Below are 13,570 nucleotides of genomic sequence, written 5' to 3' on the forward strand. Positions count from 1 at the left end.
TGTTCTAGATTCAGATTTTGCTGTTTACCTTGGAAAGACATCAAAAACTTTTCATATAAATTACTCTGGACCCAGACTTAGATTTATACAGTTCCTTACGATCAGATTGATTGAGAAAATATGTAGATCCTTCTCATATCTAGTGTCATGTTGTCTCTCTCAGAGCACTGGGATGTTACATAGCATTTCCTATTAATTCTTGCATGAATATTCACTACAAAGAATAGATATCCTGGAGGAAAGCAGGTATTAAAAACCCAAATATGCATAGCATTATTGAAAATAATTTTTTGCAGAAGTTTACCAGCATATAGAATCAATGATTTTCTGAAGTGTTTGAGAACTATTTGATGATCCAATGAAGAACAGAATGACAACTTGTCTAGATTGCTCCTGAAATATATTCAGCTTATTAAATGGATGGTCAGATAATAAGCTTGATAGCAAAATATCTACACTTACAACTTTGCTAAAGAAAGAACAGCTTGGATTAACCTTTTCTCCATGCAAAGAACAATAATAAATCAAGCTAACTGGAAATACAGTTTTCGTAACTTAACTTCTCATTCAGATAGTTTTTGTTAAAGTTTGGGAGTTTTCATTGCTATTATTGGAACCATTTTTTTTATTTTATAGCAACTTTGTTATCAAACATAGCTTCTATTGTTATTCCAATCTCCTGAGAAAATGAATTTTATAGGGTGATTTTCCTCTATAATCACTGAGGCCTGAGTCTTTCTAAATCAAGCAGAAGATGGAGAACATTCGTGCAGTAGATTGCTTCAGACATAGTGTATTCCTGAAAGGATTGTCCATTTCTGAACCAAAGTTACAGTTGCTGTACATCCAATAGTTGGCTGTTCTACCTTTTGAAATAGAAATAGAATCTATACTGATTATAAGATTCTTTTCTGGTTATATGGAAAGAGACCCATGGTCTCAACTTAGATCACCAAATTTCCCAAAGCACAATTTTTTATGATATCAATTCTCTTTCTTTTCTTTTTAAAGCATCATGGATTGCTAAAAGTTTTGATTTCAGAAATTAAAGCCTTTTCTCCAGGATTCTGACGATCTGCTCCCAAAATGGGCAGAAATTTTATTGTGAAAGGAGTTTAAAACTATTTCTTCTGAATGGACAGAAGAGATACCCATCTTCACAGGCAATTTCTCTTTAGCTGCCTGGATTTTCTTGTAATAAATATTTATTTTCTTCATAAATATTATGACTACATCATTGGAAAAACTGCTGGATCACACCAACATCTTTAACCTAGTATCTTGGTTTCTATAGTAGTCAAGAAAATGCTATGGAAAGCCTGTAGAACATCCCCTCTGATCACTGCTGTGTTTCAGTCACTGGTCAGAAAAAATGCAGTCTCTGATTCTGGAAATGGCTACTAATAGCTATGTCTATATATGCCTTGAATTCCTGTCATCCATGAATGTATCATATTCTCTTAAAGCCTTCAAGATTAGTAATCATCATTCAGGTAAATGAAATTTAAAGATAAGTAATATTAGTTTTTTAATTACACAATGCTTCTTTTAATTGGATCAGTGATACAAGTGTTTTTATTCTTACGCTTTCTACGTTTCAAGTTCTTAACGTTTTTATGTTGGAATCATGTATCTGCCGGCCTGAGAGTGGATGCTAATTTTATTCCTTCCAAATTGTATTGTTTCTTTTTAGAAGACAAAAATGATCAAGAAGACCAAATAAAGAAAAGGCAGAACTGTAGTTGCAGCACAGATGGGAAAAATAAACACTTTCCTATACTGTTTTTCCATTGTCTGCTTTTCATCAAAAATTTCCAACGTTGAATTTTTCTTTCGTAGTTTATTCTTCCAAATGAATGTATTCTTATCAAAAAGATAATTGTTTTTCATGGAGTAAATAGTGTACATATAAATAACTAAATAACTAAGTTACCAACATAAACACCCATCTCCAAAGTACATTATAGAACAAATGTTATTGTTATGAAATAACACAGCTATTTCAGTCGATTCTTCAGAAACCAGAATGGTAATTGCCTATGGAATTATACATAAGAAGAAAAATAAATAAATGGACAGTACAATCATTCCACCCTAAAGTGCCAGGGTTTTAACTACCATCTGAGAATTAAGTATTGTGATATTCTATACTGCTGCTACCTGTAGTAAACATATCCCGTTTCTCTTAGACAACTGCCAAATTTCAGATATTGACAGCAAAAAGAACATAATCTGTACAGGATGGCAAGAATCGGCCTTTGGATCTGAAGCAGAAACCAACAAATAACCAGTGCAAATTAATCAATTTGCTGGGCCAGCAACTTTTTCCTCAGCCTTTCCAGACATTTGTCAATAGCAGCTTGTTAAAGAAATGGAATGTGGAAGTTCGTAGAACATAAGCATACAGTTCCAGAAAACAATGTTGCTAAAGTCTCAGCCGCTAAAAAGTGTTCATGCTTCTTGCAGTTAGAAGTGGCTTCAGATCAAGCAGTGCCTAAGAGCTGCAGTCTACATTCCAAATAATGGCACTATCTATTTCTAAATCAGGCAGCCTATCAAACAGCAATATTTCTATACAAATTATAAAAATGGTACTTTAAATCAATTTGAACCAAGAGTTGTATGGAATAAAATGTATTAAACAATGACTGAAGTATTGGGTTATAATTCTACTATTAGTCCTAAACCCTAATTTAACTAGGAAACAAGTACATGTCTCTGGTTGGATGAGGAATCCTGCACACACATGTGCGCCCTTGCTGCATTGGTTTTCCATCCAAATACGAGAGTTCGGTGGACAAAAAAGGTGAAATATGCCATCAGCTGTTCAGAAGGAAAAGCAAAATTTGGATCTAATCTCTAAATAGCTGATGAGTGAAATTTCATCTTTTTGAAAACGTGGGTCACTTGTGGTATCCTACCTGATTGATATGTACTCTGCTGGGTCAGACTCTGAAGGTCATGTGTTACATATTTTTGATAACTAAAAATGTGAGATTTCCATTAATAAATGCTTTCTGTCATTTCTAGTGGTTTTAACTGTTTTTTTCAATCAGTTCTTGAATTCAGTAATACATGCTTTTTGTGATTAAGTTCTTTTCTGATTCTTAAAAATACATATTGAGGGCTGAACTAAAATGCAGAAACCCATGCTAATAAAAAAGAAGCAATTTTAGAATACTTTTTTAAACATTTGTGGAAGAGTCCCTAAAAATAAAACTCAAAACAATTGTCAAAGATATTCATGCTTATATAGTGGGCTTCTGAAGTCTTCATCCCACACTGTTCCCATATAGAAAGATGACCTGTGAAGATACTATTATAAAATACTATGTGGAAATCCCTGATGCACATATATGAATTCTGATCACGCAACACATGCAACACTGAGAAATATGTCATACCTTATTATTATGAGATACTTCCTATTGTGAAATTATTGTAAGATACACTCTTATTGTGAGAAATACTCTTGTACTGGATGCAGAGTGACTATGAATATTTTTCATATTGCAGCGTTTTACAATTTCAAATCAAGTTTACAGTTCAGATTGAGTATCTTAAGAAAATGTTTGCAGTATAATTCTGTTGCAGGATAAAATATGTTATATGCTTTCTGTATCTCTCTCTAATCCTTCGAGCTTCTCTCTGTATATGATTTAGGGTTACATTCCGAAAAGCAAATGGGAGATGGATACTTCTGAAGCAAAATTAGGTGGGTATTTAATTTATTTTATTAACAAAAAATCCTCATATTCACACAATATGGTCTGATCACATGCTTGAGAAAAATATACTGAATTTGACATTTTTGATGATACAGCTGCCTCGAGGCAGTGTAATATCCTTTTATCTCTGCAGCTGCAATGCTATAATAATCAGATTTTTAAAATTTAGTTACTTGAGAATACTTTTGTGATGCAGTTTCTTATATATTAATATTCAAATAAATGAGTAGTGAGTAAAAGGGATTATTTGTAGTGGCTTATAGTATTTCCTACAGAGCTGACCAGCTTTATGTATGCCATTCTTTAGACCATTATATCTATATGTTAAACTCTGATTAGACTAACATTATTGTTCAACATTATGCCTTGGTTTGGCAGTATTGGGGTTAGCACATATGGGTATCATTTCAAAGCATAATTAATCTTTTATAACATTGTTATGTGTGAGTACATTCTATAATTTAATGGAGCTCCAGTGCTTCTCAGAGAAAAGAAGCAGAAAGGTGAGATTTTATATCCTTTCTTATTTTCATTTAAGCCATTTGCTATGTTCTTTTCTTGGAAGCCATTGCTTTAAAACTATTATTTGACCAGTGTAAGTATGTTCTTTTGTATTTTAAAAGTACTATCTTAAATAGTTACAGCCATTGAGTTATAGCATTTGAAGAACAGAAAATTTTTAGTAGAAATAATAATATATCAGATTAAAAAGGAAGATAGTTTGAACACAGAAATGTATCTTTATCAGCACTTTGTGTTCTGGTATATCCATGGCAAGAATAAAATAATAATAATGTGGCTGTCCCAGTTTGATGCTTTTAAATGTATCTGGAACTACAGCTGGTCATAATGATGAACAATGTCATATGAAGAGACATCAAGGAATTTTTGATATACTTCAGTTTCTGTAACATATTGAGTTAAGTCAATGGTAAATGTATCTTACTAGTCCAGGAGGTTTTATAGGACAATATATCAATAAGTATTCCCTTTCAAGTGCTTTGATTTTCAGAGGATAATAACATTCAAGGCAAATACAGCATTAGGGAGGATTCATTAAATGCTCGCTTTTAATATAGATCTGTTTGTTTAATGTTTTTACACACTTTTTCACTATAGGGAACAACTTGAAGAAATCTGAAGGATTGGTATAAGATTATACATATATAAGGTTTTTTTACAGATCTGTTCTTTTAGTGAACAATTAAAATGTCAAAAAGAACTCCACCATCATGCCTTTCTAATATATGACTTGTGCTCAGCAAGAAGGCCAAAATAGAATGCTGAGCAGTTGAAAAAGATTTGATTAAAGCAAGTATGTGTATTCACTGAATATAGAATTTACTATGAAGCCAATGGCTTAATATCATTAATATCATTTGTATCTTTTATACCATATAAATTAATAATTTGATTAATTCATCAGTTATTAAATGACTGTAGAAAAGTATACACATTTTGCCACAATTAAGGATTTGTTCAATATTTAACATATTGTTGATTTAATTTTCTATATCCATGTATACCATCTTAAATTCTTTGCATGTTTATTCAGATCATTCTATTTTCCCCCCTCCCCCAATCCTGGAGGCTACATTATCTTCCTGTTGCATGACTTAGTTTCCTAGTAATGCCATTATCTGTAAGTTTTTCCTTCTAAGATAAATTCAATATTTTAAGCAAAGGAGGCAAAGGGTCCGGTGGCATTGTATAAGATATAAAAATGAGAAATCTTAACGTAACTTGATCCAATAAAATACATTAAAATAGTCACAAGCAAAGAATTAGTAATATGGCTTTCTACCATATTATGGAAACATTCCTTGCTAGCTCTGTGGTGTATGCTACATATGGTGAATCTCTGAGCGTTCGTGCATCATAAGAGTTTACTTCATGCATTCATGTGACATGGTTTATTTTCATGGATTGTTCTAAATGGACATATAATCTCATAAGAACTGGTGTCACTTTTTGCAATAATATTTTTAAAATAAAAAGTCCTGAAATGATTTAAAATATTTCTATTTCACTTCACGTTGTGTTTGTGATAGCTTTACCATATAATCAAAATGAACAATAAATAGTTCAATGCCAAAATAAAACTATGGAAAAAATAAAATCATTTTAACCTGTAGGAGCTTTAGTGAAAACAAGCAGTAAAAAACTCCCAACAAAAGCTGTAGCAAAGAAGGCTACCTATGATTGCAATCCATCTCACCAGGGTGTATGAATGGAGCTATTAAACATGATCTAAAATCCTTGTCCTGACCTTGCCTATTTATTTATTTATAATTGGAAGCTATTGAATATAATAAAGTTATTTAAACAATGCAAAGATGATTGTTACAGTAGATTACATTTTTGGATGCTGCATTCTGAATTAATTTAAATTACTGAATAGGATCTTAATGTAGCCCCAAATAAACCAAATCATTTTAGTCCAGTGTCTATATTGCCATGGTGTGGAGACCTCCCAAGAGGGCTACCTTTGGTGTATCAGCTGAAGTTGATTTAAAGAAATGAGCTATGAAAAGTATATAGCTTATTTATAACAGTTTGTAATAACACACACATGCAGAGGATCTGATCAATTAAAGGTTGTTAAACTACTCAGACCATCCTTTTATATTTTGGCAACCTATGTGCTGCAGTCTTAGCTGACTGTATTGAGTTTGATGTTGGATGGCACATAAATAAAATATGTAAACCATAAATAAGAAAAACTACAGTTATTAGGTAACAATGAGAATGAGCTATGCCTTCACTTTTGATATAATCTGACAGTTGTTACATACTTGTTAACTTCTGCTTACTGATTTTCTTCCAGCTTATCAAATCTAAACACCTGGTTCAGAACATCTGCAGTCTTTCTAAACTTAATGAAAAGACAGCAGAAAGGTTTTGGGTGGGGGTTTTCTTTGTGTTATGGCAGGAGTGTCAAACTGCTGGCCCATGGGCCAGATGCGTCATGTCGAAACTGCGCTCACCCCATTGCCGGCAATGGAAAAAAAGTCATGATACATCGCGACATGTCATGTGACGTGAGTTTGACACCCCTGTTTTACGGTATACTAATAAGCATTTACTGTAGATTTCCTGTTGACATTAGTAATGTCAAGTAGATTTTAAGTACTATCAGGCAAATGAAATTTTGTAGAAATCTAAAGCATGTACAATATGTAGTGGAGCAAAGCAGCAATCCTCCAACACAATCTTTTGGAACCAATTGGTCATATTGAATTGTAGACACAGAAACCTCCAGTTTCCATTGGAGATGGAGAATATAAACATGTACTCTGGTCAGTATTATTAAAAACTGATGAAAAGTACAAAAACACTCCCACATCTTCTTAGTTACATAACTTGACCACAGTCAGACAATACAATGATAATGTTCATTTTCCAAAGTTCTTCTGAAATTCAAATGCTGTTGCTCCCAATGCTAACAAAATCAATAAAATGTCACTAAGTATTAGCTTCCTGGTTCTAAAAACATATTTCAGATGTTATTTGTTTCAAATACTACCTGTAACATAATACAGCATGTTATATTAGTGTCTCCTCCTGTACATTTCCAACTTTTTGCTTATAAAGGAATAATATGTGAATTAAAATGTCTAGTGCTGCTGTTAATTCTTTGGATTACTTACCTCATAATAATTCCTTTCATGCATCAATCTTGCCATTATTGCAGTAGTAAATCAGACTTGATGGAAATAGACACAATTCTACTCATATAATTTGGTGTCTTAGAACTTTGTTCCTTAGAATTTCTTTGTTTTCTAGCTGAATATTGCATAAACTATTTTTGTATCCATTGAACACAAGAATTATCTTTCCATGTTGACCAGATGTGCCTATTAACAATTTGTGGTTGCAGCAGTAAAAAGAAAGCCTTTTATATCCTTTTATACTCGCCTTCCCATTCAATTTTTCCTTCCTGAATCTGTTCTTAAAGGCAAGAAGAATTAGCAAATAGAACCACACACAATATACACATACCTAATTAATAATATTTTTGGCTTGTGTGCAGGATTATTTGGATTGTGATCTGAGTTTGTGGCAGTTTCTGTATAGTTATAATATAAATCACATATAACCTGAAATGTACATATCACTATATTTCATCATGGTTTTTACACATTATTTCATGCTGCTGATAATCTATCTCTTAAATGAAATTGGTTTTAGTAAGACAATTTGTGAATAATGTTCAATAGATTTCAATACATTTTACTATGACAGAGAAACTAAAGACCTTAAACCGGATTATTTTTTTCTGTTAACAGCTAAATTAAACACAGGCAGAAAATGTTTAATTGGCTGTTAAAAAAAATCTTACACTATATTTAATAGCCCACTTATTGCAATTTTGCAAAACTTTTAAGTTCTTCCACTAAAAATAACAAAAACATATACATTATTAGGAGAGAGATAATTCTGATATAGAGAAATGTAATACGTTAATTTTCACATCAGTGCCACTTTTCTGCCTGTTTTGTTAAGAAATAAGTATGTAAGTTATTTAAAACTCCATTCAGAAACTATAGACTATTTGTAATAGTCTATGATAATCATTTAAAAGTTAAAATGTTCCATTTTGCATTTAAATACAGGTGTATTTATAATAATAAATGTAAATGAGAAAAACAATTGTTTTTGTGTAAGAAAAACACTAGTTTTACTTATATGTGCTTGCATGTAGCCTGTAGAAATGGCTTCTTAGTAATAAGATTGAAAGATACTGTTTAGAAAAATGTGTTGATCCATACCAAATAATTATTACAACCACATATTTCAACTTTATATCAGCTACTGAAACAAAGGCAAAAAACTCTGATCTGCTTTTGGATTTAATTCCTCCTTAGCTGGTATTCTGCATTACATTCAAGTTCTTTGTCTGGTGGTTGTTCTGAAATAATGTTTCATTATTTATGGAACATCTCATGCATCTTCCATAGTTTTGGCTTAAAATATAGAATGGAACTTCTAAACTGGTCATCAGAAGTGGTTGAAGTGTCACCATTGTACATGGATTCTGTTAGCTATTCGAGGCAAGAAGTAGTTTCTCTTACACATATGCATGTTCATATTTTTGCACACAAAAGACTGAATTTCAAAAGGGTAGAATTCGGGTGCTCCATTTTGAATTTATGCCACTCACAAAGACATCCACTAATTGGCTTTCACCACTATATATTGTCAGTGATCTGTTTAAGAAAATCTCCATGTATTGTGTTTATGTATACAAAATTTTATTTAACCATAAGGCTATGTGTTTGTTCTCAGACAAATTGGATGGGTTGCGAACTGGTACTAAGAGGAAGCGTGACTGGGAAGCAATTGCCAGCAGAATGGAAGATTACCTTCAGCTTCCAGATGATTATGATAGTCGTGCTTCTGAACCTGGAAAAAAAAGGGTAATAAATATCATTTTTGTTTAACATACCCCAGCTGCACTGAGCTTCAGGAAAGCTCTTAAAACCTGGCCGTTCTGATAGGATAAATAGTTATATGAGGCTATTCCCTCTTGCAATGGTGATATGTTTGTTAATGGAATGCTATCGCTAAAAAGTATATTAGATAGATTGTGTTAGTGTATGATTCTTTTCTATCTGGAGAGAACAACCTTTCAGTATACTTAACATTGTTATGTTACGTGGAGTCATGTTACATATGGATGGAGTTGGTGAGACAATTTTTTTTCAGCATTGAACCGCCTATTGGAAATTTTACAGTTTTATGTGTTTGTTATCTCAAAATGGCAATAACCATTCAGTAGTTATGGTTAGTGGGGACTCCAAGAGCTGTGAAAGTGACTGTGGGCTGACCACTTTAGACCAACACAACCTTATTTTTCAGTAGAATACATATTCCTCTCCCATCCAAACTAGTCAACTAAATGCAACTGGATCAAGACAAGGGAGCATTGTGTTATCTCAGCAATTGAGAGTGGTCTGATTACTTTGTCAATATCTCCTCCTTGAAATAGTTTTTCACTTTTTTACCAAGGGGTATGCAAAAATTGTTTAGATTGCAATAAAAGAAATCTTTATGAGGTTTTCCTGCTTTTGACCGTCCATCTCACCAACAAATTTTATAGCTTGCAAAGTCAGTGGAACAAGATTCACTGACATATCTTTTTCCCCTCATTACTTCAATGTTTTGTTTCTCAGTTTCATTGTAATCTAATTAGTATAGTTTTTACAAATAAATAATATGGATGAAAGAAAGTTGAACTTGTATCCCAAGTGCTTAGAGTAAACTTTGAAATCAGACTGGTTATGATATGATATTGGTGATATATGGTCATGATATGATATTGGTAATATATATCTAGAATGAAGCTGAATATAACAACATTTAACTTCAGCAACCAAAGAAGACAGTATCAAAACTCCAATGGTAAAAAATTAGCAACATTCCCATATATTCAGAAAACAGATGCATATTTGGTGCTTCTGAAGAAAGCACCAGTATCCTCAGTGCTTGTTAGAGGAATTCTAAAGGTGTGTGGAACAGTCACACCAAACTCTAAGGGAATAAATAGCTCCTTGTCCAATAAGAAACTGGATTTAAAATATAAGTTAGCAAGCTCTGAAAAATAAAAATGAAACTCTTTGAAAAAAATCCATTTTTCATCCATTTTTCCAAGTAGGAAGGTTTGTGAAAGAGGGCAAGATTAAAAAGAATATTCTTATCCTTTTTCTCTTTATAAATATCATCTTCATCCAAATGCTTGATTTTTAAAATCACAAAATTAAAACATGGGTAAGACTTAAATTTTGTTCACCTCTAAATACATTAGGAAGCTCAAGTGAAGTGATGGCTAATCACTTTTCTTAATCGTCTAAAATCTCTGCAGGGGGTAAAATTGTATCAGAGATTTATGCATGCTGCTTCTCTTTCCTAAAATTACTGTTACCCAAGCAGTGTATCTTTTTCTTATAGGTAAGGTGGGCAGACCTTGAAGAAAAAAAGGATGCAGACAGAAAGAGGGCCATTGGTTTTGTTGTGGGACAAACAGACTGGGAGAAAATCACAGATGAAAGTGGTCATTTTGCTGAGAAAGCCCTCAATCGCACCAAATACATCTGAATCAGTTGGCACATGGAAGATGTCTTCCTTTAAGGTTAGAGCTGAACTTTCTATGTTTTCATATGTATTTGAGAATGAGCTAAAGAGCACCTGGGGGATGGATCTGGATTTTAATCATTTAGTTAAAATCAGTTGTCTAATCTCGGACTATATGCAGTTTGGAGGAACAAGAATAGCACAGTTCAAAAATTGGGGAAATCCTGGTTTACTCTCAGCTGTGATTACTTTTCTCAGGCCTATATACTGGCTCATCATCTAACCTTTTTGTTTTTCTCTACAGGCTGTTTGCTTTGGTGAGAGATGTACACAAGGTGGTATGGAACATGTCATTGCCCATCTAGAGAGCTTTGTGATTCTTTCCTTTTGAATTTTTTATTTCATTGTGTTCCTTGCCTATTAACTGGCGATATCCAGGATCCCCAAGTTATATAAAATCCTCTTGCATCTCAATGTGAAAAAAATTTATGTTAAAATCGGTAGTCTTAGCTTTTATGTGTACAGTAGAATTGCAAGACAGTACTGAAGCCATTTCCTCTGCTGTACCCCTGACAGAATGTCAGCATTACTTTGTATTGTTGCTTTGTGCTATTGTCATTTTATACTGTACAAACTTGGTAGTTTATTGTACTAGGAAACAGAACAATAAACTTTCATTATGAACCTAATAATGTGGTTGACCATATATTTACATTGGCTATTATCTCTGGATTTGATTTTTAAAACAAGAACTTCTCTAAATAGCGTGTTGGAGATTGGCAAGGAGAAGATAAGTAAATGAAATGAGGCTGGGCCCAAAATGTTTCTGGTCATTAAAGTGCCCTATTTCCTTATACACAAATCAAAGCATTTTTATTCTCCAAACAGCTTTATTCTTTACACACTCATCAATGCATTGGCTTAAAGCCATCTCAGCTGTCACAAAAACGAGAACTTTAACTCATATTTGAGTGAAAATAATCTGTCGCCAAATAATTTGATTAAGCAAGTTTCGGAATGGTATATATCCTACAGGGTGGGTTGATATATTGCTTTTTATTCTTTGCCGATGTTTTTGTTTTGAATTGTAGGTCTAGCATTGTATGTTTTATGGTTTCAATTGTGCATCACCCAGTGTGTGACAAGAGGAGTATCCATTTAAATAGAAATAAATAAGATATGCATATCTTATTTATTTCCCGTGCTTATTAATTAACAAATGCAATTAACTTTTTATCCTAGTTTCTCTTCATAGGCATGTTATTATTGATGTGTTTTTCCTCTGTTCCTCTTTAGTACTTAAGGAATAGCTGCTCCTAAAATGCATTTATTTACATGACTTTATCCAGTTTAATTAAATATGTATAATTAGAAGCTATTGATATATCTGAATATATAGAATGTTAGGAGACTGCAAAAACATATTCATTTACACAATTTATCTTTATGCCACAGTAACTTTTAATATTGGTAAGTTATTTTTGAATCTTCATCTCACAGCAATTATGAACACATTAGACAGTTTTTATGATTGCCTTGCAATATTAGAATTACACTCTATTTGGTGCTAAATAAAACCCATTAGTGGATGAAATAGCAACTGGCTCCAAATATATAAAAAAAAATGCTTGTTCAATCCAAATGTTTTGTGCACTTATTTTTAATATGATCATGCTTCTCACATCTATAAAATTCTGCTCTTGAAAAATTCTACTGTTTTTCATCCTGGGGAAAATACTGTTTAGTTTCTCGAATTTAATTAAACAGGCAAATGTGAAATGAAAAAAAGTTTGACATAACATACTTGGTGATGTTTTCAGAAATTGTGAAATTCCAAAATTTTCATAATGTCAATTTACTTAAAAATTTTCAACTCTAAATCCTTAATTTTTTTTCTCTGCCCCTTGCAGAGTTAGCAAAGTCAGAAGCAACTCAGAATGCACTGAAAATTGATAAAGTTCATTAACATTCAGGCTCAAATAAAGAAAGTGGATTGTATACTGTTTTGGCTTGTTTTACTGATGTTTTTATGAGTGTTATAGTATTCAGTTAGCAGGAATGGACAGGTGTGCATAATTATTTTCCACACAGCTGGTATTCGGTATATGGGCTTTTAAAAATATCTCAAAGCTTATAAGTGATGATGATGTTATCCATTCAGTTGTGACCGACTCTTGGTGATTTTTTGGGCCAAGTCTCTCCATGTCTTTTGATCTTGCGCTATTTCTTTGAGTTGTTCTATACCAGTGGTTCTCAACCTTTTTAATGCCGCGACCCCAACCGGTCGTAAGTCAAGGACTAAACCGGTCGTACGTCGAGGACTAAACCGGTCGTAAGTCGAGAACTAAACCGGTCGAAAGTCGAGGACTACCCAACCGGTCGTAAGTCGAGGACTTTCCCTGCCCGGGAGTGCCGCACATGCGTGGTTCTGCCCCCTGCGCCGGCCGAGGCATAGCTGGCAAGCGGCAGAGACGGAGCAGGCTGACCACCAGCTGGCCCAGCCCAAGGGAGGTAAGGCACCCGCCGGAAAAGGGGGGAAAATGGCGGACAAAAAAAATGGACAAAAAAAATGGCGGACAGCCTTGCTTGGCGACCCCCATGAAATGATCGATCGACCCCAAATGGGGTCCCGACCCACAGGTTGAGAACCACTGTTCTATACTCTGGCTAGTGTCAGCTTTGTTCCCTTTTAACATTAACTTTTCTAAACATAATTGCTTTCTCCAATGAATTCCTTTGCATGACATGGCCAAAATAAGTGAGATGCA

General features: G+C 33.4%; 1 protein-coding gene across 1 annotated transcript in view; it reads left to right on the top strand.

Annotated features, from left to right (window-relative positions):
- Positions 1 to 11,491, top strand: part of YLPM1 (YLP motif containing 1) — a 65,104-nt gene extending 53,613 nt beyond the window's left edge. The window contains exons 18-21 of the mRNA XM_015822213.2: positions 3,664 to 3,715; positions 9,018 to 9,148; positions 10,680 to 10,860; positions 11,107 to 11,491. Of these exons, the coding sequence (XP_015677699.2) occupies positions 3,664 to 3,715; positions 9,018 to 9,148; positions 10,680 to 10,826 (330 nt within the window). The 3' untranslated portion in view covers positions 10,827 to 10,860; positions 11,107 to 11,491. The remainder of the gene's footprint in view (positions 1 to 3,663; positions 3,716 to 9,017; positions 9,149 to 10,679; positions 10,861 to 11,106) is intronic.
- The last annotated feature ends 2,079 nt before the right edge of the window (positions 11,492 to 13,570 follow it).

This window comes from Protobothrops mucrosquamatus, unplaced genomic scaffold, assembly GCF_001527695.2.
Source record: "Protobothrops mucrosquamatus isolate PMUCROS unplaced genomic scaffold, P.Mucros_1.0 scaffold1498, whole genome shotgun sequence".
Taxonomy (NCBI): domain Eukaryota; kingdom Metazoa; phylum Chordata; class Lepidosauria; order Squamata; family Viperidae; genus Protobothrops; species Protobothrops mucrosquamatus.